The sequence below is a fragment of the Portunus trituberculatus genome, chromosome 13 (genome assembly GCF_017591435.1).
Source record: "Portunus trituberculatus isolate SZX2019 chromosome 13, ASM1759143v1, whole genome shotgun sequence".
In the NCBI taxonomy this organism is placed as follows: Eukaryota; Metazoa; Arthropoda; class Malacostraca; order Decapoda; family Portunidae; genus Portunus; species Portunus trituberculatus.
Window position 1 is genome coordinate 7305359 of NC_059267.1, and position 25043 is coordinate 7330401.

General features: G+C 42.3%; 2 protein-coding genes and 1 non-coding gene across 15 annotated transcripts in view; all 3 read right to left on the minus strand.

Annotated features, from left to right (window-relative positions):
• LOC123503084 (sphingomyelin phosphodiesterase 4-like) overlaps window positions 1–4393 on the minus strand; it is a 29251-nt gene extending 24858 nt beyond the window's left edge. For 2 of the 3 annotated variants that reach the window (XM_045252505.1, XM_045252503.1), the window contains exons 1-4: window positions 2659–3030; window positions 2139–2241; window positions 1332–1572; window positions 689–950 (exon numbers count right to left, since the gene is read on the minus strand). In XM_045252505.1, coding sequence (XP_045108440.1) covers window positions 689–950; window positions 1332–1572; window positions 2139–2241; window positions 2659–3015 — 963 coding nt within the window. In that variant the 5' untranslated portion in view covers window positions 3016–3030. Of the gene's footprint in view, window positions 1–688; window positions 951–1331; window positions 1573–2138; window positions 2242–2658; window positions 3031–4275 lie in introns of those variants that run through there. The other variant, XM_045252504.1, reaches the window with a different exon arrangement.
• Window positions 4394–11894: 7501 nt separating this feature from the next.
• Window positions 11895–25043, minus strand: part of LOC123503082 (rap guanine nucleotide exchange factor 4-like) — a 261095-nt gene continuing 247946 nt past the window's right edge. For 10 of the 11 annotated variants that reach the window (XM_045252491.1, XM_045252493.1, XM_045252495.1 and 7 more), the window contains 12 exons: window positions 24653–24829; window positions 23019–23231; window positions 21136–21280; window positions 20607–20898; window positions 17044–17190; window positions 16770–16870; window positions 15612–15737; window positions 15083–15261; window positions 14574–14678; window positions 13914–14038; window positions 13329–13448; window positions 11895–12952 (listed from right to left, as the gene is read on the minus strand). In XM_045252491.1, coding sequence (XP_045108426.1) covers window positions 12825–12952; window positions 13329–13448; window positions 13914–14038; window positions 14574–14678; window positions 15083–15261; window positions 15612–15737; window positions 16770–16870; window positions 17044–17190; window positions 20607–20898; window positions 21136–21280; window positions 23019–23231; window positions 24653–24829 — 1858 coding nt within the window. In that variant the 3' untranslated portion in view covers window positions 11895–12824. The remainder of the gene's footprint in view (window positions 12953–13328; window positions 13449–13913; window positions 14039–14573; window positions 14679–15082; window positions 15262–15611; window positions 15738–16769; window positions 16871–17043; window positions 17191–20606; window positions 20899–21135; window positions 21281–23018; window positions 23232–24652; window positions 24830–25043) is intronic. The other variant, XM_045252492.1, reaches the window with a different exon arrangement.
• Window positions 16301–16372, minus strand: Trnah-gug. The gene has a single exon. It is a non-coding gene; the product is annotated as a tRNA-His (tRNA).

Here is a 25043-nt window from a genome sequence, read left to right on the forward strand (position 1 = left end):
ACATCTTCCCTGTAATGAAATCTCACCTGTTGTTCATTTAATACAATAATAACTGACGAGCATAAAATAAAATGTATGAACTGCCTTGGAATGATGCAGAAATAGCATGACAACAGGCAACTTTATCAAAACAATTCCTCCAGAGCTGTCTTGTAGGTGGACATTGCTCTATTCCAGGAGAACATTGGAACCAGGAATTATAGAAAAAAGTACAATAAAGCCACATGGATTGTCTAATTAACCTAGATGAAAGTTGCCTGTGTTGTGATGCCTGTTACAAATGTGTGCAACAGTAAGGCACAAGACTTAAATGTATTCCTTGTCAAAACAAATCAACAATGGCACTTGATGAGATACAGTACCAGGACCTCTCAACACAACAGTCCTAGCCATTGAGCACTGGTGTGGTAGCAATAGCACTGCATTATGTGTTCCTGAAGTAATTTCTGACTCTAATAATATTCATGGTTAAGTACAAAGACAAGGCATGAACAAGTAAAATTAAATTAAATGGCAACATGAGAAAAGCAGTGTGCAAATAGATGGGATAGTGAGAAGTATATAATACTATCATGTACTACAAGTAAAAATGATGACGCAAAAAAATGGAATGAGGAAAAAGAACTAAGAAAACAGGAGGGAAAGGGAGACAGTGTGAAGAATAGCTAGGCCAGAATGATCACACTACCTGACTGGTCCACACACTGAGGCTTGGCTGATTCACTCCATGAGGAGAAGCTGCACCAGTGGCAGCAGCAATGGCAGCAGAGTGGTGGTGCACATGTAGAGGGGAGGAGGTGTGAGGTGCTGCACCCATCGTCTCTCCCACCCCTCCCAGTGCCTCCGAGATATTATGGGGAGACTGGCCCAGGTGGTGGAGAGGCCGGGGGGTGATGGGGGATGCAGCCAGGCCACTCATGTACATGTTGGGGGACCCTGCACAGCCTGGCCTGTGGTGTACCAAACACAAACAAAGTTAACAATAAGCTTTACTTTAAAAATGAAGAAAATAAATCAGAATGCATCAAGTCTGGCCAATTCCACCATACTGAAGCTGAAAATTTGGAAAAAGATGAAGTATGATAATAATTTACAAAAGCATAGCAATGAGACTGACATAGCAAGGTGTCATCAAGGATGCCCAACAGTAAATGTACAGATATAATCATAATTAAAAAAATCCAATAACATATCAATGGAAGGCTGATCAAACTGCATGTGCAAGAAGTATCGATAAATCAATTAGTGAAAATATAAAAAGTTGTTATAAAGAGAAAGGACATTACAGCTTGACTCCCTCCCATGAGGAAGACTGAAGCACCACCACCCACCTAGCAGCCAACACACCCCTTGGGGACACAGGTGGACTGGGGGGACCAGGGGGCAGAGAGCCATCACAGGGGAGGAAGGCTGTCAAATATTCTTCTAGCAGTGTTGGGTAGAGTGCATCACCAGCCGTAGACCAGGTCAGGGTCCACCGCTGGCCCATTCCACTGCTGCTCCCACTGCTGCTGCTGCTGCTGCCACCCACCAGGAAGTGTGCAAAGTGGAACAGGTAATATTCAAAGGCGTCTGATGGATGGAGGAAGGTTAAGGAACCACTGCATGGTGAGGATTAGCAGATACATTGGATTAAGATTTCTCTTACTTCATCCAGTATTGCTGCATCTTATCTATCTATTTACAGCATCTTACTTTAGATTTCACTTAAGAGTAAAACAAACATCTACAATTCAAATGCAATATGTAACTACTCTGTGGCTGAAATCATGGAACTGAAAGGCACAATAAACTGTAGAAGTGAGACTTTGCCATGAATGTTGGAACAAACACACTCTAATATGTAAACAGATTCACTGAACCATCTGACCTGTTAGTTCATGCAAGTCTTGGAGAGAGAGAGAGAAAAAAAAAAAATAAATAAATAAATAAAAATAAAAAAATAAAATAAAAATAAATAAATAAATAGAAAAAAAAAAAATAAATAAAATAAAAAAAAAAAAAAAAATAAAAAAACTAAATTTATGAGAACCTTGTACATAAATAAGCACTGTGTTTATTTGTATGTGTATCTATAAACTGCAGCACACACAGCCACCCTGAGCACCACAACACACAGACCAGCATCAAAAGGATACTCAGCAGGATGTTGAACGGCACCTTGCCCGGGCCAGGGTACTGAACCTTGTTGACGTAGAATGCACTCGGTGAACCTTCCTCTATCTCCAGGCGGGACTTGGCCTGAAGAGGAACACCACCAAGATGAATGCCAGTGGTGTGTATGTGTCTAATATTCCAGCTCTAACAATCAGTGAACTCAAGGCTTTTACATACACACATATATACACTGTTGAGCATCCTACACTTTCAATATTTGTTTACTAATACATGTACAAGTATATTAAACCTGGGACTGAGACCAAAAGTAAGGTTAGCACATCCTACACAAAGAAAATAAAGCAGTACTGTATTCCACTGTTCATTCCAGTAAATGCAAAATATTCTGAATTATTAAACCAATTACTCAATACAAATGATAAGAACAAGTACATAAAAAAAAAAATAAATAAAAAAAAAAATAAAAAAAAAATAAAGAAAGAAAGAAAGCAACAGATATACAGTTATCAACCATGAAAGCTGAAAACACGGAAGTCTTACTGGTAGCCAGGCCACGGGGAACTCAAACACCATGTATGGGTCACTGGCCAGCCGGAAGATGAGTGCCAGGAGGGGGCCATTGGGTCCAAGGAACGCCCGCAGCTGCTCAAACTCACGAGGCTGAGCCGAGCGTGTGATGACCCTCAGTCCCCAGCCTATGCACCCCTGGATTGTGGTAGGAGGGGCCTGTACAAGGATGCTTTCCACCGTGGCCCTGAGGATGTAGCCGGCATCCTTGGTGGTGGCCTCAGAAAGTATCCGTGCCACCTCTTCACACCGGGTGGCCACCTGAGGCTGGTTCAGGGCTGCCTGCAAGCGGACCTGAAGGGTGACAGTAGCAACAGAGTGAGTGTTCATTCCCTGTGGCTCTCAGCTTGTTCATGTGTCATTTGTCATAGTGAGTAAAGTTGGTGTATCAGTGTGAAGAAGTGTGTCCCTCTGCAAAAGGTAGAGGATGATGATGATGATGATGATGATGATAACAATAATAACAACAATAAAAACTTGACATAGGAGAAATTGTGAATCATCTACCTCCTACGACATCAAGATGGTTAGTGACACTTTCCTACCATTTATACTACTGTAGGTACCATATGTATACTATGGGTTTTGTCAAAGTCTGGAAGGAAATAGTAAAAAATAAGGAGGTGTAGGTATACTGGACCATTACCAAACAGTAACATAACATGGCAAGAGTTGGTGAAAAATCAAGAAAAAGTGAGAAGCCGCACTCTTGTTGTTGTGATGGCCGCCATGGTCTTGCTCTTACTGCTGGCACCCCAATGTTACAAACCCCAACTTATGCGAGTTTGGCTAGAATCAGTTAGGATGCCAGCAGTAAGATCAAGATGAAGAACACGGCAGCCATTACAACAAGAATACTTAGGCCACACACCTCTTTAATATTTACCAACCTCCTCTTACATTGTACTTTTAATAATTTCAAGAAGTTAATATGGATATGTATTGTATGGTGTCCAGAACCCTTATCTGGCATGTGGGTTAGTATTAATCTCGGGAGAGGAGAGGACTAAATCTAATATGATCTCCATACTCCCACTAAACCAATTACAACCACTGAGAAGCTTGATGGCGCCTCTTGCTGGGAGTGTGCCTCTCCAAAACACTCGTCTTGATTGTACAAAGTCACTACATAAAGCCGAGGCAGCTGTGACAGGGCAAAAAAAAAAAAAAAACGTAAAATAAATAAATGAATAAATAAATCCTGGGAGATACTACGTATGATACTATCAAGTGATGGAAATGAGACAGTGTCAGCCACCACCACGACCTGTGCTAGTGCCAGCCACCACACACCTGGCACCACCACCACCTCACCTGTGTCAGTGCCAACCACCACCATCACCTCATCTGTGTCAGTGCCAACCACCTCACCTACACCAGTGCCAGACCCAGTGAGCCCATTCAAATCCTGCCCGAGCCGCCAGTGACCGCCACCACCACCACCTCACACTCCCGGAGCCCTCCACCTCCCCGCCACAACACTGCACTGCTTCATCTCGAGACACTCTCCCTAGCCACACATTCCCGCACCAGTACTGGCCTCAAATAGCCCCAACACCAGCAATACACCACCAAAAGGTTCAAACGTACACTCAAGGAACTCGTCGTCGCCGCCATCTTGAGGCTCACAGAATTCCAATGTCAATAATAATATGGTTTGACCATAAAAGTCATCACGAATAACGATATAAGTTATCCATATAATAACTAATTAATAAATACAAAAAATCATTGCATCTTTTAGTATTTTCGGACACATGATGAAAATCCCCACATGTTCAGTGTTAATGAACGCATCTTGTTTGTAAACAAAACATGACGCGGCCAGCGGGACACTCGCTACTCGCCGCTCCCCGCTCATTTCACTGCAGTTTCCACTTGCAAAGAAATTTCCTTGTGCTCAGGAAATTTGAGACATAAAAGGAGATTTTTCAAGGAAATAGTGTAGCGTAGTGTAGTGGTTAGCACGCTCGACTCACACTCGAGAGGGTCCGGGTTCGAATCCCGGAGGCGGCGAGGCAAATGGGCAAGTCTCTTAATGTGTGGTCCCTGGTCACCTAGCAGTAAATAGGTACGGGATGTAACTCGAGGGGTTGTGGCCTCGCTTTCCCGGTGTGTGGAGTGTGTTGTGGTCTCAGTCCTACCCGAAGCTCGGTCTATGAGCTCTGAGCTCACTCCGTAATGGGGAAGACTGGCTGGGTGACCAGCGGGAAACCGAGGTGAATTACACACACACACACACACACACACAAAAAAAAAAAAAAAAAAAATGAAATAAAAATAAATAAAAAATGAAAAAAAAAAAAAAAAAAAAAAAAATAAAGGTAGGCTATGATATTTCTTTCATCCTCTTTCTGTCGCCTCTATTTTTGATATACGAATATTTTTGACAATATACCAGGATGAATTGATAGTAAGTTGAGGAATATATACATTTTTCATGCACATCTATCTTCTTATCCATCTACGAATTCATTTACTTATCTGCCTGACTACCTATCTATCTGTTTATCTATTTATATGTCCATTTACCTATCTGTCAACCTATCAGATTAGCTGCTTATTTATTAATTTATCTATTTACCTTCACACAAGCATTGAAATATTAACAAACTGGCATGGATGGCTAGTGGCAAGGAGTGTTGTGTGCCGGGGTGTGGATGTTGGTTGAGGTGTTAATGGATTGAGTGCACGAGTTGACCAGACTGCAGGATTTCTCAGCGTGGGCCATATGCACCCCCCTGGAGTCCATGAAAATTTTTCAGGAGCCACAAAACAAAATCAGGGAAGTGGAGGGCCACAAGGGGCCACAGAACTTCCTAAGTTTGCGTTGCTCATATAATTCTCACATTTCCTGTAGTTGTGTTGTTTTCTTGTCAGGTGTTCTACTGTTTCATTTACCCACTTCAGCGTCTTTTTGCTATAATTCTGGTAACATTCACTTCCCATAAGTTGGCAACACTGAATTCATGGTTGCTTTGTTTGTCCTTTAACGGACAATTGTCCCATTTTGGTCCATTTGTCCTTTACCCAAATTAGGAAGTCTATTAATTTACTAGTGGAGAAAGAATTTCGTCCATATTTGTATCCTAACAACGATCCTTACTATATTTACTTCCCAAGATGTAGTAGTTTAGGGAGGGGCCAAGTTTAGGGAGGGGCCAAGTTTAGGGAGGGGCCAAGAGAGCTCAAATTACCTTGGAGGGGGCCACTGTCGAAAAAAAAAAAAAAGGTTGAGAAACCCTGGACCAGGGTATTCTCCATCTTTCATCGCTTTCTCTGGTTCACTCTTGAACTCTCTGCCTGCTTTTGTATTTTCTTTATACTTTTATTGAAGTAAGCCAGTCATTCTTTTACATTAGGAGAATGCTATAAGAATAAGATTCAGATTCACTGATATATGTCAGTGCAAAAGACTTTTTTTCTTTGTTTTACTAACAGTGTTGCTCCGTCTTGCATAACACATTTCATCTGGACGCACATGAACACATCCTCATAATAAACTAAATTCCACACACACACACACACACACACACACACACACTTCGTGGGAGATTAAATAACCCCAATTATGAATTTATTTTATTCTGAAGATTGCAAAATATGAAGTAGAAATATTGATTCGAATAAAGATTACAATATGTGTTATATATACGTATATATATTTATATCACTATTCTATATTACTTTTTTAATGTACAATATATAATGGGTATTCATCAAAAACGAGTTCCGGCAAGGGTTGGGAAGAGGGAGAGAAAGATATGTAGCGTATAATGATATACTTGAACGAGTGTAGTCTGTGTGCAGCCACACCTCGAATGTACACAGCTAGTTTGTTACAACTTAGTGATATGATTGATTCTTGGTCTGGTTGAGCAAGGCGAAGCGAGAGAGAGAGAGAGAGAGAGAGAGAGAGAGAGAGAGAGAGAGAGAGAGAGAAAACTGGTCACACCGTGAAAAGCAGATAGTGAATTAAGAAAGAATACACGTAACGCACGATAATATGTACTAAGGGTATGATTCAGAATGTGAAGAGTGTAATCATGCTGATGAAAAACAGAAACATTCTATCATGAAGAATAAGATATACAAATGCAATCATATATATATATATATATATATATATATATATATATATATATATATATATATATATATATATATATATATATATATATATATATATATATATATATATATATATATATATATATATATATATATATATATATATATATATATATATATATATATATATATATATATATATATATATATATATATATATATATATATATATATATATATAAACAACAGGAAAGATGAATGAGAAAGCAGGCAAACGCGATTAAAAAGAAAAAAACAACAACAACAACAAGGTGATTGACGAAAAATATGGAAATAAAATAAAAACTTAGGAACCGGAGACGGCAATCACTCATACGCCACGGCGATGAAAATATGATTTAAAAAATACTGTTAAGAAGAGCACGGAGGCGTGATGCATCTTGCGGCGTGGCAGGGTATCGTGAGGACTGTTTTCAAGTTACATACGAGTACAGCCGTGGCTCGGGGGCGTGAGGGCATGTGCCTCTTATTGTTAATTTGTTGAGTTCGTTAATTCCTGACCATTTTGCACTGTCAACAATGGACAACGCCATCTGAAATATTCCTTCTTCGGGTCAATGTTTTATCTTTCAAAAGAATTTTAAGATTAGTAATCACACGTAACATTTTCCTTGGCCAGATCGTGAATGTAGCAGTCAGCTGATACAAGAGTTAGAGATGGTCAAGCTTCACCATCGACTACTTTTGATTGGCAAAATTTAGTTTTACAGCCATGCCCGGCCACAGAGATGAGTGATCGGGCTTTCATGGATGTTGTTTCCAAAGGTGATTCAGTCCTTGTCAACACGAGTGACAATCCGACCCGCTGTACCTGAAGCCTGCATGATAAAGCAGCAGTTCAAACAAAGCGCTGAGACGTTTGGGAGCGACCCGTAGTGTAAAAGTGTGAAGTCAGGTGGTTTGTAGGTGACATCATATTTACAAGGTAAGGCGAGACGGACTTTCCTGTTGTAAAGAGGAAGGAATAGTTATAGTTTTATTGGCAGGAGTTGGAGGATAATCATTAACAGTACCGGAATTCAAAAGTTTGCCTCCATCACGTGCAAGACGGCAGCTGGACACTAAGATGAACAAGTATGAACACAAGGTGAGAGTATTTGTCTTTTCTTGTTCGTTACGAATTTCAGGGACAAATCATTGACATCAGGAAAGTGGCAACAAAAATTTCAGTGATGGTAAAGAAATTAATCTTTATCATCCTAAATCTGCGTGACTGGGTATATAAATTTACTCTCTAACTGTCTAAACTCCAAAAAGTCGCAGCTCCACACAGGCCCCTGTTCAACTTAACCAAATCAACACCTGTATCCCCGCAGCGGCGTGAAATGCCGGGGGTGGCGCAGGTAGGGGATGTGCCTAGAGACCGGAGTCAATCCGGTCACGGTCGAGCCAAGTAGAAACCCATACTCAACACCACTGAGAGTTGTGTTTTCTGCAATCTGAAGTCACCTGATCCACTAACTGTCTATCAAGTGTGAAATCTTGCAAGAACATTGTCATGTGAGATGATTTAACCCTTTCACTGCGATATGCAACAATACACCACTAAAATTAACGTATGGAATGTTAAGTAGTGAAGGTGATAAATAAATCGCAGTCTGACCTTCACTACTCAACTTATCAATGTATGGAATCTTGATAAGGATTAACATGAAAGAAGGGGAATTTCTATCCAATACAATCTCTGCGAGTGGCAGTAGAAGAAGAAAAGAAGTTTCAGAGTGGCTAGTAATGAAGGAAAGACTTGCCACAGAGCAGTGAAGGAGTTAAAAGTGGTGGAAGACACACAACACAGTGGAAGTGAGTGTGGCAACGTACTCGACTCCTGGCCGAGACTGTGCACGAGGCAGAGTAAAGAGGCATCAACCACCCGGCGGAGGCAACATGTGCACCCACTGCACGACCCGCCCAAGGGAGGAACACAAGGGGGAACACAGGAGAGAACTGACGTGAACCGAGTTAAAACCCTACGATTTCTTACATCAAGCTACTTCTCCCACGCAAAAGATACGTGGAGACAAGCCCGTGCCTAGCAAGTCAAGCACGAACTCAGAACCAAGAACAAGCTGCTTGAAGAAAGTGAACATTTGTATCTGCTGTTTGGTGATTTAACTCAAAAAGACACTTTGAATATTACCTAGCCTAAAGACGTGATTACTAAGACCTCACACATCTCTCGTAGACCTTACACTTTTATTCCTACTGTAGAGAATCCTTTAAGAGTCCCCACCCTCTTCCTCTCGCTGGCTCACTCCATTACAAGTTATGGGTTGCCTGAGATTGTTTACAGCGGAGTCGAGACAGAATAGATTAAGGCTGGAAGTGGTGATTGCATAGGCACGATATTATGCAAGTAAGAGGCAACAGGTGAGGCTGGGAATGGAAGGTGTGATTGGCTGAGGATGTGAAGTGACAGGTGTGTGTGTGTGTGTGTGTGTGTGTGTGTGTGTGTGTGTGTGTGTAATTCATCTCGGTCGTCTGCTGGTCACCCAGCCAGTCTTCACCATTACGGAGCGAGCTCAGAGCTCATAGACCGATCTTCGGGTAGGACTGAGACCATATCAACACACAACACACACCGGGAAAGCGAGGCCACAACCCCTCGAATTACATCCCGTACCTATTTACTGCTAGGTGAACAGGGGCCACACATTAAGAGGCTTGCCCATTTGCCTCGCCGCTTACCGGGACTCGAACCCGGGCCTCTCGATTGTGAGTCGAGCGTGCTAACCACTACACTACGCGGTGTGTGTGTGTGTGTGTGTGTGTGTGTGTGTGTGTGTGTGTAGATTATATAACTGGTGAATACAGTAACTGTCACAAGACTTAGCTATAACAAAGAAACCACAATTAGATTAATGAAAGTTATTTCTGAGGTATAAATAGAATATAAAAAGCGAACGGCGTCACGTAGATCACAAAGATAAAAGGACACACACACACACACACACACACACACACACACACACACACACACACACACACACACACACAAGAAGAAAGATAAATAATGAATAAATAAAATAATTAAATACGGATCAGATAAAAGTTGGGCTTAACACACACTGGACATAAATATCACAGGTCAAGGATAAAGGTTTACAGATAAATAAAATAAAAGAATCGAGACAGTGTTACTGTAAAAAGTTACAATCGTAAAGGCAAGATCATTGTAGAAGTTATGCCTGTTTTAACAGTAGAAGTGGTAGCAGTAGCAATAATGAAATAGTAGTAGCAGTTGTGAAAAAATCCTCACACCTAGAGAAAGACATTAAAAGTTTACGTTGAAGAAAAAAAGAGGGAGAGAATGATGAAACAAAAGATGCCATGACAATCAGCATTAACCACTGGACAGAACCAAATAACTAGCGAACTACCTCATGTCATCTAGTGCAGTGTGTCCTCCAGAGAGCTACAGCACTACACGAACTGCGGCTTTGAATAATTCATCGTGACGGAGGCTAATAAGGCAAAGAGCAGGCGCGTCACGGCGAGTGGAGGGCGGAGAGACGGAACACAGAATGGCAGAGAGGCAAAGAACATCCAACACTATCACACACAAACCGTGCGAATATTGAGGAGAGTGCCCTCTCCCACAACCGCCCTTCATTACAGCCACCAACATTCACGTATCGCGCTGAACAGCCAATAGATTGTACAGACCATGGCAAAAGTGGTTGGCATCGTTAGCTGTGTTGCGTCCACATGACTCGATCAGACTTGCGATGACAGTACGGAGGAAAAATGAATGCCACGCACAAGATGAGGACAGTTGTGCGAAAGGAAACACTAATAGACCAGGTGATCCCTCTGTTTACCTTAATGAAGACCACTCATACGAATCTTTGACATTTGCCGGGCGATTCTCAAGGACTGTTGGGTATCCCGAGTACCATATGTACTGTACGGTACCACTGACCTCGAACGCGCGAGTCACCCACGGGTTATTTACAAAATTCACCAATGCTGTGGCGATTCGCTATACCAAACTCAAATTTCGAGTCACACACTCGAGTGAGGCGGGGAGGAAGGGCTGTTGTGTCAGTGGGCACCCAGTCCTCGGTGAAGTGAGGAATGGCAGGCAGGACACGCGGAATAGCTTCTCAGAATGTTCTGGCCTGTGTCATGAAGGAAATGTAGGATTCAGAAAACATATAATTTTACCGGGAACTACTGCAGAAGAATTCATCGTGAAATTATTGAAATATGTAGATAAGCAATAGGATGAAAGTCGCATCGGAAAGGAAAAGATGATCAATGACAACAACAACAATTATGACGACGATGACGCAGACACCATATGATTACACACGGGGAAAAAATATATACAACTAATATGACGGAACTTTTTTTGTCCTATTAAATGAACAGAAAAAAAAAGCAGTAACTGCGTAAGGACGTGTTTAAGGAGGCAACACGAGGCAACACCGACCTTATCAGCCTCGCAACACAACACTGCCTTCATACCACATCGCGTGACACACACCACGACAATGCAAGCGATGACCAACGTAACCCGTAGGATGACACACCAGCACACGCACACGGAAGCAGACACACACGCTCACACAACACGCAAAGGTACACACGCAAGAACAACATTAACACAAACCCTCCCTCAACACATCGTAACACACACTACTTAGGAAATACTGTGTTGGACCCTTATAAGAGTGGGACGACATGACATTATTCTAAACATGTTCCTCTCCGTTAACCCTACTTCAAAAATCTATGTATGTACAAATTAAGTATTGATTTTTTTTTTTGGGTAATTATAATCATTATGCCTATTATTGTTACCGTGGATGCTCTTCATTTGTGTACGTTCTGTAAACACTTACAAAAATATGAACATGATTTTTTGTGTCTATGGATGTATATTGTAAAACGCCACACCCATCTATGTCATCACAGATACAAATATAACTGGATATGTACTCTAAATACACACACACACACACACACACACACACACACACACACACACACACACACACACACACCGTTTCTACAAAATAAGAAAATGACAAATGGAAAAGTGAAAACGTGAAGAGAGAAGGCGAAAACTATGTACACTATTTACACACACACACTCACACACACACACACACACACACACACACACACACACACACACACACACAAACTGTACACCTACAAATTGGTCATGTACATGTACCTTTGTATACAGTAGAAGTTCCCTTACTATTTCCTTTCCTCTCTCCCTCTGTCTCCAATCACTTGCCAGCCAGCGGGAGAGTGAGAGGAGGGCAGGAGGGAGGGATGAGGGACGAGTGGATTTACAGTCTTTCACTTCAAGGACTAGATATACATTTCAGTCACTTACCCAAACATACTTTTCAACATTTTTACCTTAATCAGTAACACTCGTCCACTTGCTAACTCTCAGCTCCACGGTGATACAAACACCTTTCTTTTTTCTATACTCTGTTCTGTGTGTGTGGAAATTCTCTCTGTATTCCACTTCCTCTCTCCTGCCTCTCTATAAGGGACAGCTGCTACTACTTTGGTTGTTCGTTTTGGTTCGAACAGCTCGCACGTTACTGCTTTTAAGTATCAGTGCTTCACTTTCACCACTCAGTCGAAGCTTCGATACACAGACGCTCGAGCTTCGTGTTATGAAGAACTCACTGTAAGAAGACGAGACCCCTCCCACGTGACACACTGATAAACAATGTGACACTTCGAATCTCCCTTGGATGAGTTGAGGGAAGCAGCAAGCCTCCTCCTGTCTCCGTGTCTCGTGTACTAATGCAAGGAGAACATGAACCTAAAAAAAAGACGTGGAACCAAAATGTATCTCCTTCACAATTCACTCTGCTTCCCCATACACGGAGACCATTCTTTGCTTCATCTGTTCGCTTGAAATCACAGGGAGGAGTTCATGTGTAGTGTGTGTGTGTGTGTGTGTGTGTGTGTGTGTGTGTGACGCAGGACGCCCCGTGGTCTCAGCTGAGAGAGGGTTGCGTCCTACGTCTCTCTACTCATGGTCGCTTAGGCTCGTGCCGCTGGGAGAGGGTGAGGAGGCGCCGCTGGTTGTCTATCACCTGCAGGTTCCTCACGTACACCCGGATCTCGTTCTCGTTCTTGGGGACAGGTGGCGCCTCCAGAGCTGCTCGGGAGGGAGAACACTTGATTTAGACACATACACGCCAGGTGATACTCCTTCCAAACACCTGCTTTATGCTGCTCTTCTTTCTCTCTTTATCATGTTGTCTTTCTCTGTCTTTTTTTTCTCAAGATATTTGCTCATTCTTGGCTTTTCACTATGCACTTTTTTCTTCGTCTCTCTCTCTCTCTCTCTCTCTCTCTCTCTCTCTCTCTCTCTCTCTCTCTCTCTGTAAAGGCTTTATCACTCGAAATACTTTAACTATGTACTTTTTTCATAGCTCTCATTCTAGATACTTAATAATCTGCTGTAAACACACACACACACACACACACACTCTCTCTCTCTCTCTCTCTCTCTCTCTCTCTCTCTCTCTCACCGAGTGGCCTGGAGCGGCAGTAGCGGATGGTCCTGAGGGTCTCGGCCAGCATGTGCATCTTTTCGAAGTTCACCAGGCCGTCGATGATAGTGCTGTTCCCCTCGTGGGTGAAGGTCATGTCTGCAGAATGGCGGGCGGGGTTACCAGGGACCACACAGCATTGCAAACACCACCACACATTTACCCACTCAAAGAAGCAACATTACATAATCAGGCCCGCATTTTGGAACGCTTTTGGTCTTTCAATATGCATGACTATTTTCAAAGGCCACAGAGATGATAAGTCGATTTCCCAACAGTGTTCTATTTACCTGTTGATAATGAAGGAAGCTCAATCTTTCACTAGAACCATAAAACACAGTTAAAAAATCAATGTAACTTTAACTATAGAGCCTTATGAAAATAGGGGAGGTATGGCAAATAAGTGCTTCAAAGTAAGGTCAATAACCTAACACAGTCTAGTCGTATAGGTAACTACTCGTGTTTAGCTTAGTAGAGATGCATCTGCTTGAATCAAAGTGAGCGGCACGAGACTTCACACACACACACACACACACACACACACACACACACACACACACACACCTTTCATGAGCAGGGGCGTGAAGGGCAAGATGGGTGAGTGCAGTTTGGCCACATACATTCTGTAGGCCCGGTGGTTCTTGGACGGGTCGATCAGCATCTCAAACTCAGAGTACATCTTGCGAAACCTGGCGGGGAGCGAGACACCGTGAGGAGAGTGGTAAAGAAAACGGAAGGATAGAATAAGTGTTAGGATCAAACCTTGTAACACTTTCGCACCGCATATCACTACCTAGTCTAAGTACCTACTATATAAGGAAACAAGGGTAAAAATCTGATTTCCTCTTAAATAAAAAAAAAGGAAAGTGTAAAAATCTAATGCAATAAGCGATAGAAATGAAAAAAAACGAACATAAGAAAAATAATGAATAAAGATGAACAGAAATAAATAAAGAATGATTAATGAAGGATAAAAGGAGGACAGGAAGGAAGGAATAAAAGGATCACAGAAACCACGGAAAAAACAAAGAAAAAGATAAAAGAAAGGAAAGAAAATGGGAAAAAATAAAACATACGTATACACAGATACACAAACAGAAGAAAATAAAAATATTATAGATTTCAATTCCAGTCACTCAACTCTTGTATAAGGAAACAAACACCCCCTCCCCCTACCAACACACACACACACACACACACACACACACACACACACACACACACCTTGAGGACAGTCTTTCCCAGGTTTGCGTGAGGCGGGATACAGCCACGTTGCTGAGGCCGATCACGATGGCGAAGAAGGCGTTCAGGTTCTGCTGCTCCTTGCAACTGTCGGGGAAGGAACATTACTGATGCAAGGCTGTCACTGTTACTGCTGCTACTTCTGCTGCCACTATAATGTTATACTGTTGTGTGTGCTGTGATTACTATGCTATCGCTACTACTATTGTGTTAGCAACAAATACAACGTTAAAATGATGAAATGCTACAGCCACAACGTGTTAAACAAGAAATACGTGAGGTTTTGAACAGAAGCTTTCAATCTGTATGCATGAGGGAATTGTCATTTCTAATTGATGACAAGATACAAACTATACCATGTAAACTGTAACGCACCTACATTGATAAAAGGAGGTGAAATACAGATAAAAGGAAAGTTGATGGACTAAATGAAATATCTAATTGGTCCACGAAGGAGTGAAGCGATCCACCATTACACTATAAGTACTCACTAAGCTGCCAATTTGATGAACTTCCTGAGCAGTTGGGAGCGTTTGGAGAGAGCGTTAGCGAGGCACATTTCCGTCACCACCCAGTACTGGATCTCGTTGAAGCGGCGCAGGAACACGTCCAGGTTGCACATCACCTCGCCGAAGTGGTCCCGCCCGAACACGTGGTACAGGAACTCATACTGTCAGCACGGCACCAACACACCAGGGCACGGAGCACGATGGAACACGGAGGAGGTGGAAAGAGTAGCACTTGTTACTTTATTCACGGATTCATTCAGATAATCAGTACGTTATTCTATTTGTCTAAGTGTTTATTCTTTATCAATGCCTCAAAACTCAATTCCTCTGCCTATCTCGAAACACTCTTCCAGACAACTATCCTTCTTCAATGACACCCAACTGTTTCTATAAAGTTAGGTGTTCGATGTCATCTCAGCCAGTTACCTGCCCTCATTACAACAGCTAACTCTATACAACGCCCTCTCTCTCTCTCTCTCTCTCTCTCTCTCTCTCTCTCTCTCTCTCTCACCTCATGGATGGCGCTGAAGAGGTCCCAGTCGTGGCTGGTGATGTGGTAGGCCAGCTCTCTCGTACTGTACATCTCCAGCTGGTTGATGGTGCCTTCCGAGGGCCCCTCCTGCTCGGCGAGGGGCATCTGAGGCAGGGAACCACGAAGCAATGAGGTCAGTAATCAGGATACCACTACAAGTACCGCTTTTCATATGAAGTTGAAGAGGAGAAAACTCATCTATCAGGTTATCAGTGAATCAATAGAGTTAAAGGAAGATCAGTCATATTTATGGATAGAGATGATAGATAGACAAGTTGTGGCCGCTATAGGGAATACGATGCGTAGATCACCTGGCCTCTTCTGCCTTCACTTATGTTCTCAGGTCATAGATACATAAACTGAGAACTATAAGTGACTGAGGTTCGATTCTAGTTGTCTTTTGTCTGCGGTTGTGGTATTTTCTTATCATCAGCAAACTTAGATATCTTCCAGCTGATGCCTTGATGCAGATAACGAAAAGAACGTTGCCAAACACTGCGTATACCTCATCACCTGAAGCGTCTCACTAATTAGATGGTTTTTCTCCTACTAACGACACGTTGTATTCTTTCAGAGCGTCAGTCTTGAGAAATAACTATTCTACACATTATACCACGTAACTCTAATTTAGTGAGTGGGCCATTTTGGGAACAAAAAATCTTATCTCTTGCCGTGACCAGGATTCGAACCTGGGTTATTGCGGCCACAACGCAATGTACTAACCACTATACGATCACGGCCACGAAGACATATATAACACAAGGAAAGAGGAAGAATAGAAGGAGGGGGAGGAGGAAATATTAAATTCGAGTAAATCTCTTATTCAGTTACTTATTTTATTTACTATAACTAACAAAGAGAAAAAAGGAAAAGAAAAAATATACACAAAGTTGAAATAATAATAAAAGGTGGAGATAATTACAATTGTATAGATAATAAGAAAACACAACACGACATAACGAGATAAAAGAAAACAATCGAATAAACAGGAAAGTGAAAGAAGTAACAAGAACAGAGGAGCGGTAAGCACATGGAACAAAAGCAAAGAAGGAAAATATACAAAAGAGGATAACAAAACCAAGAACAGAGGAAGAAAAGAAGAAAAGAAGAACAAAAAAGATCAAGAAGCAGACTGACCAAGGCGTCGAGGTGGTCCTTGTTGGAGATAAAGAGGCGTCCGTTGAGGCTGAGGGCGGTGGGGGGGCAGATCTCCCTCTCCCTGAACGGCACCACCTCACCTGTAACATTAGGGAGTCAGGTGTGTGTGTGTGTGTGTGTGTGTGTGTGTGTGTGTGTGTGTGTGTGTGTGTGTGAGATTTACGTGACTATGTATAGAACGTAATTCTCTCTCTCTCTCTCTCTCTCTCTCTCTCTCTCTCTCTCTCTCTCTCTCTCTCTCTCTCTCTCTCACCTGTAGACTTGAGTTCCACCAGCAGTAGGTTCTCTTGACGAAGGCCCAGCTTGTCTGCCGCAGAGCGCTTGATGACCTCGCTGTTGGTGTTCAGGGGGAATCTCAGAGTGCAGTAGGTGTGGTCCGCGCAGTACACCCGGAAGATTACTGCAAGGTGGGAAAGAGAGAGTGAGACTGAGTGAAGGAGGAAGAGGTGTGACTGGCGAAACTGTAAGAGGAGTATGAGAAGAAACGTTAGTGGTAGTACGGTATTATTGGAGGAAGAAAAGTAGGAGAGGGAGAAAGGGATAGAACAGTGAGAGGAGAAGAGAAAGAGAGAGAGAGAGAGGCCAGTGAGTGGAGGAGGTGAGAAAGAACCGCAAGAGGTGAAAGAAAACAAAAGAGATAGAGGAGTGGTTGCGGTGTATTTGTGGAACGGCTAAAGAAAAAAAACAACAACAATAAGAACAACAATAAAAATAAAAGTGCATCTGAAAGAAAAGATAAAGAAGAGAAAAGATATAGAAGAAAATGAAAATAAGAACGACAGCACACTAAAAAGAAAATGTGAGGAAAGGAGTGAAAAAAGTAGAATATGAATTAGAATAACACCGCTAGCGAAAGGAATAAATAAAGAAAAGAATAAGAGAAGAGGGATCAGAATAAGGATAAAAAAAAAGATAAAATAGTAGAAAAGAAGAACAAGAATAAGCACTTGATATGTTAATATATGGATAGAACAAGTAAATAAAAGGCAGGATGAAAGAAAATAGAAAGAGAGAGAGAGAGAGAGAGAGAGAGAGAGAGAGAGAGAGAGAGAGAGAGAGAGAGAGAGAGAGAGAGAGAGAGAGAGAGAGAGAGAGATGCATGAAAACTAAAAAATAGACACAAGGAACATAATCGTAAAAAGAAAAAATCCAGAGAGAGAGAGAGAGAGAGAGAGAGAGAGAGAGAGAGAGAGAGAGAGAGAGAGAGAGAGAGAGATGCATAAAACACTAAAAAAATAGACACAAAGACAGAATCGTAAAAAGAATAAAACTGAGAGAGAGAGAGAGAGAGAGAGAGAGAGAGAGAGAGAGAGAGAGAGAGAGAGAGAGAGAGAGAGAGAGAGAGAGAGAGAGAGAGAGAGCAAGTGAACCGAACACTCAAAATTCTTTCTTCAGATTTCTTAAAAATAGAATCAACAGTGAATGCGGTGGACACGCCTCGCTGAGTCCCGCCACACCAAGCAAAAATGAATAAACAGATGAAATAAAACATAAACAAAAATAAATAAATCAGCGAAATAGATGGATAAGTTAAAATAAATACATGGAAAATAATAATGACAGAATAAACTAAAGATTGAAGTAACGTAAACAGACGCGTCAAATTTCCAGTCGTTGGTATAAAAAAGTAACAAAAAAAAAAAAAAAAAAATAAGAAACGATAAAGCGAAACAATATAAAAATAGATGAAAAATAATGAAACTTAAATGCGCTGAATCAGTAAATAAAAAGCTACGTAACCTTTACTGACCAAACTTAACATTACGTCAATAGATAAACAATAAATACACAAAGTACCCATTACTGGAATATCACTGAAGAAAGAATCTATGAATTACCGTTCCAACTTTTTTTAGTACTTTTTTTAACCAAGAGAGGAAAAAAAAAAATATTGCGTTCACTCGTCTGCGTCACCATCAGTAATGAATAAATAAAAATACAACAATTAATATCTTTTACAATACACGTAATGGAGCGCAGATTAATCCCTTTATGAGAGAGTATTGCAGCTTTGTTTTGGGTCACCTTTTTATACAACGGAAGATTTTATGCATGAGAGAGAGAGAGAGAGAGAGAGAGAGAGAGAGAGAGAGAGAGAGAGAGAGAGAGAGAGAGAGAGAGAGAGGACGATGCAGATGAGTCACTGTCTTGCACGTGAACACAGCTAGAAAGGAGGGACAAAGGTAGTACAAGGTGAAGGGACACAGGTATCGTGGCATTCAGGTGAGAGGTGACGAGGGGCTACAGGTGTCACAGGTGCTACGGGCGGCAAGATGCACAGGGAACAGAGAGAGGGACTGACATGTATTGTGAGGAGTGAAGGAAAAACACAAGTCATCCTAGTACAAAATGCATCACTACGTATACATCAAGGTCTACGTATACATCAAGGTCATCACTACAGTGCCTAAAGGTCTACATGTAATCAAGACAACAGTATTCTTTATGCACCGTTGCACTTTCACTGCTACAGGATGCTGGACATTCAATTCATCGCTTGTAATGTTTAACTTTTTAACCCCTTCAGTACCATGACGCGTTTCCATATTCACTCTGCTTACTATTTGGTGATTTTATACAGCTTCAGAAACTTATGTGAGATTTAAATTGTGAAGACTGCGGCCATTAATATTCTGATCTCCATAGAGCCTTCCTAATGTCAATAAAATGGTCTAATGGTACACAAAACTCAAGGTAAAAATGTGTCCCAGCACTGAAGGGGTATGACCTGTTTTCTTATTCATTCTGCGTACTATTTGGCAATTTAATACAGCTTCAGAAGTTTATGTGGGGAGTAAAATAGTGAAGGCTTTAGCCATTTATCTTCTGACCTCCAGAGACCCTTCCTAATGTAACTAAAATTGTATAATCATACCCAAAACACGTGGTAAAAATGCGTCCCAGTACTGAAGGAGTTAAACATATTTTTCTTCTAGTCTCTTAATGTAACTTGAAAAAAATGGAATTAGTCTTCTATTCCCTTTTTTCCATCATTCAGGGGACATTATTATTTACTCCATTGACATCCGTGGCATTAAAAGCGCTCAGCATTAGGCAAGGAATGATGTGGCGGTGCTTCTGATGCAACAAAAATATTATTTCATGAAGCAATCACAACAAGTCACTGTACGTGGCAAGGAATCACAGACTACAAGCTAAACTAACATGACTGACTATAAAAGGCTTTCTCCACGGGCAGGCGCGGCGGTGGGCGAGCTTATGGAGAGAGAGAGAGAGAGAGAGAGAGAGAGAGAGAGAGAGAGAGAGAGAGAGAGAGAGAGAGAGAGAGAGAGAGAGAGAGAGAGAGAGAGAGAGAGAGAGAGAGAGAGAGAGAGAGAGAGAGAGAGAGAGAGAGAGAGAGAGAGAGAGAGAGAGAGAGAGAGAGAGAGAGAGAGAGAGAGAGAGAGAGAGAGAGAGAGAGAGAGAGAGAGAGAGAGAGAGAGAGAGAGAGAGAGAGAGAGAGAGAGAGAGAGAGAGAGAGAGAGAGAGAGAGAGAGAGAGAGAGAGAGAGAGAGAGAGAGAGAGAGAGAGAGAGAGAGAGAGAGAGAGAGAGAGAGAGAGAGAGAGAGAGAGAGAGAGAGAGAGAGAGAGAGAGAGAGAGAGAGAGAGAGATTGTGATAAAAAGTGTTCGTATCCCCACCACAAAAAAATAAAAAGAAAAAAGAAAAAGACCTACAAAATCTTTTTTTTCTCTCTCTTTTTGTGGTGAGGCAAGTTCAGACTCCCTATTCTCCTTGGGAGTGCCGCCACACTCGCCTGCCGTGCCCGCAAGAGGAGCAGAAGGAAGAGGAGGAACAGTAGCCAAGCATACGTTACCAGAAGTGGACATCAAGGGGTGGCACAGAGAAACCTCGGCCATGCCGTGGCCCTTACTGTCGTCCTGCGCCCGGATGGCTCTGTGTGGCTCCGTCGGCTCCTCCGTGGACGTCACTCCGAAGAGACTGATGGGACGCCCGCTGGTGGGGAGCTTCCACTTGCTCACCCCCGCTGTGGACCTGTCTCGCTCGTAACGCTCCAGCGCCTCCGCCACGCTCAGCATCAGCGTGGCCTCGTCCCGCAGAGCCACGCCGTACACCTCCACGTCCTTCGCCACCTCCTCCTGTAGAGTCTGTGGCGGAGTCAAGGTCAGGTCAGCTCAAGGAAATTGGTGTTTAGTTTAGTTGAGTGTTTATTTGTTGTATCGTTCAGTAACTGTGTTTTCATAGGATTTATCGTTCTGGAAAGACAAATTTGCGCCTCTGTGAAAACTTACAGCTGTCTACTTACATAAATACATTTCTCTCTCTCTCTCTCTCTCTCTCTCTCTCTCTCTCTCTCTCTCTCTCTCCAAGTCCTCCGTACCCACCTGCAAGAACTGCGAGGCGGCAGGGCTGCTGAAGACTGGCGTTTTGATGGTCATGACCCAGCGGTGGACGAAGTGAATGACGCGCCTCTTGCACGCCACAATGAACTCTTGGTCTTGACTGTTGCTCTGACTGTCGATGCGATAAGTACTGACGGAGTTAAGGAAGATATGCAGCTCCTGGCGGGGAAATGGTGTTCGGGGACACTCTTGTAAGTCTTCATTAAATTGAGGTTGGGACGCATGTTTACTTCAAGTTTCAGGTGTGATTAGACCGTTCTATTTACATTAGGAAGAGTCTATGAGGTCAGAAAATTAATGGCCACAGTCTTCACTATTTTAATCCCCCCATATAAGTTTCTGAAGCTGTATAAAATCACCAAATAGTAACCAGAATCAATATGAAAACGCGTCATGGTATTGTAGGTGTTAAATCTAAAGCACAGCACTCTTGCGTCAGCGTGCCTCCCTCCCGCGGCTCACAGTCACTAGTGCTACATAATCTACATAATGAGGTGCAGTGAGGCTCGCATTTGACGGTGGAGTGAGAGTTTTAGTGTTTCCCTCTACGAACACGCAACATTTTTCCGGTCACGGGCACAAGTCCATCCAGCGCGCGAGGAATGGCAGCCGAACAGAGTAGGAAAAAAATAAAAAGGATAGAAAAAAAAGGAATGATTGGGTTAACTCGCAGCGGCCACCTGTGCCAGTAACAAGCCGGCAATCAAATATGTATAGACCTCAGCTAACCAGGTAACCGTTGCAACAGCTATGATTCTTTTTTAGCGTATAAATTTCGAAAGGAATTTACGTCACATGTAATTTGTTTATGCAATGGTTATTCAAATGTTGACGCAAACCAGTAATGTCTGTGTTTTTTTGTGTTTCTCTTATTATTTTTTATACCTTTCTGTTGAAAAATCAATTGTGCAGTACATTTTTGACTAATTCTTTTGATTCTTTTATGGAGACTACAATTCAAGTGGGCCTTTTTTTTCTAATATTCATTTTTTTGGCCTTCGGTTGTTCTCCCTCTTACATAAAAAAAAAAAAAATAAATGTGATTGTGTTGTTTGTCAGGAAGAGAAAATGTTGTGTTAAAGAAGGAAGTCGTGTGTGTGTGTGTGTGTGTGTGTGTGTGTGTGTGTGTGTGTGTGTGTGTGTGTGTGTGTGTGTGTGTGTGTGTGTGTGTGTGTGTGTGTGTGTGTGTGTGTGTGTGTGTGTGTGTGTGTGTGTGTGTGTGTGTGTGTGTGTGTGTGTGTGTGTGTGTGTGTGTGTGTGTGTGTGTGTGTGTGTGGTGGGGGGGGGCTAAGCTGCATGGTAACAAACACACACAAACATACACACTGTTCACGTATGACTTATCCCCCTCACCACTACCACCACCCTTACCACCACTACCACCACCATCACCACCACTACCACCACCATCACCACCACTACCACCGCCACCGTTCACTCACCATAATTCCATTTCCACTACTCCACCTGACCTTTCACCTTTCAATACAGCGACTCCACCACGCAATGTTCCAAGAAAAGAAATAGAAAAAGAAAAAGGAGAAAAAAAATGTTGATCAGTGATTTAGAAGTGTCTCAAAGCAAACACATAATTGAGTAGAGAGAGAGAGAGAGAGAGAGAGAGAGAGAGAGAGAGAGAGAGAGAGAGAGAGAGAGAGAGAGAGAGGAAAAATAGATAACTAATAATAAAAACAAAGCTAAAACACACACACACACACACACACACACACACACACACACACACACACACACAGAAACTCACGAAACTTCCCTTACTACATAAAAATAAAAGATATCCTAAATGAACTCTTCTCCAACCAATCACAGGATATTTCAGGATCTCTTTAGTAGCACGGAAAGGATATTGTCTGAGGAGCTCCTTGGTGAGGTGCGGGTAGGGCATGAAGACGATGTGCGTGAGGAGGAAGTCGTCGAGGAAGAGGTCAGTGGTGGTCAGCTCACACCGCCTCAAGGGAAGGTTGGTCATCTCCACTCCTGACGTCCCCCGCCGCCCGTCCAGACGTGTCTCCAGCAGGTGCTCCAGCATCTTCTGTGGCGTGCCAGACATCACCGTGTACCTGGGGGTGGGGGTGACGCTGCTAGTGGTAGTGGTAGTAGTAGTAGTAGTAGTAGTAGTAGTAGTAGTAGTAGTAGTAGTAGTAGTAGTAGTAGTAGTAGTAGTACTATTATCATTATTATTATTATTATTATTATTATTATTATTATTATTATTATTATATTATTATAATTAGTAGTAGTAGTAGTAGTAGTAGTAGCAGTAGTACTAGTAGGTGTTGTTGTTAAAGAAAGTAAAAATCAAGATGAACACACACACACACACACACACACACACACACACACACACACACACACACACACACACACACACACACACACACACAGGAACATAAAGACAAGAATCTCTACGGACAGGAGAGACAGAGTGAGGCCAGAGGAGCAGCGACACCAGGCAGGATGAAGTGTTTCTTATTTAATGGAAGCGACACTCACCAGGGGTAAAAGTGGAAATATTCTTCTTACTACCACATGAATATGACATTTCAAAGGTAGTATTGGTCTATAATAGGAGCAAAAATACACGGGGATACAAACTCTTTTCTCTTCAAATAATCTTAGTAATCATTTAACTCTTTCAGTAACAAGACGCGTTTCCATATTCGTAATGCTTACTATTTGGTGATTTTATACAGCTTCAGGCATTTATGTGGGCGGTTAAAATAGTGAAGACTGTGGTCATTAATCTTCTGACCTCCATAGAACCTTCCTAATGTCAATAAAATGGTTTAATCGTACACAAGTCTCAAGGCAAAAATGTTTCCCAGTATTGAAAGGGTTAATCACATCAGTCTAGTATATTATGTAGAGTGAATGAAGATAAATAAACCAGTTGGGCATGAGGTATACAAGAATATTTCACAGCGTTACTTCAAAACTCCACCATTTTGAAATATTAGTTAACCCAAAGATTTCCCTCTCGTCTGCCTGCAGTACACTTGCCCGCCCTGCTGCCTGCTGCCTGCTGCCCGCCACCAGGGAAATACAGGACACCCAAGTAATTGCTACTTCCTACACTGCCTATCTTACTGCTACAACAACAACGACAACAACAACAACAACTATTACTAATGCATCACAATCACCACTACTACTCCTACTACTACTGCTACTACTACTACTACTACTACTACTACTTACTAAAACTACTTCTATACCAGTACTACTACTACTACTGGAAAAAGAAAACAACAACAACGACGCAAACACACACACACACACACACACACACACACACACACACACACACACACACACACACACACACACACACACACACACACACACACAATAAAAACTCCTACTACACTGCCCACTCCCTCCTGAAAAAAAAGGCACACAAAATAAACTAAAAAAAACTACACGAATGAATCAAACAGCCATCCCTCCCCACCCCGATAAAGAGTCCCCTGAGAAGACTAACTTGTAGTGTGAGTGCGTGTGGGCGTTGGACGAAATCTTCTCCAGAACAAGCACATCCTGTCCGTGTTCCTTGAGGCGTACTGTGTTGGCCTCCACGTCACGCATTATCCTGTTGAAGTCCCCCTTGTCCACCCGCAGGAAGTGGCAGTTGTCCTCGTGTAAGATGATGGTGGCCGCCCTGTGGAGGAGGAGGAGGAGGAGGAGGTGGAGGGGGTGTAGTTGGTGGAGGTAAAGCGTTTGGTTTGCACGTGAGAGAGACAAGTTGTGGTTGCTTGTGGTTGATGGTGGTGGTTGTGGTGGTGGTTCTGATGTTGGTTAGTGATGATAATGATGATGATGATGATGATGATGATGATGAGAGATGAGGAGGAGGAGGAGGAGGAGGAGGAGGA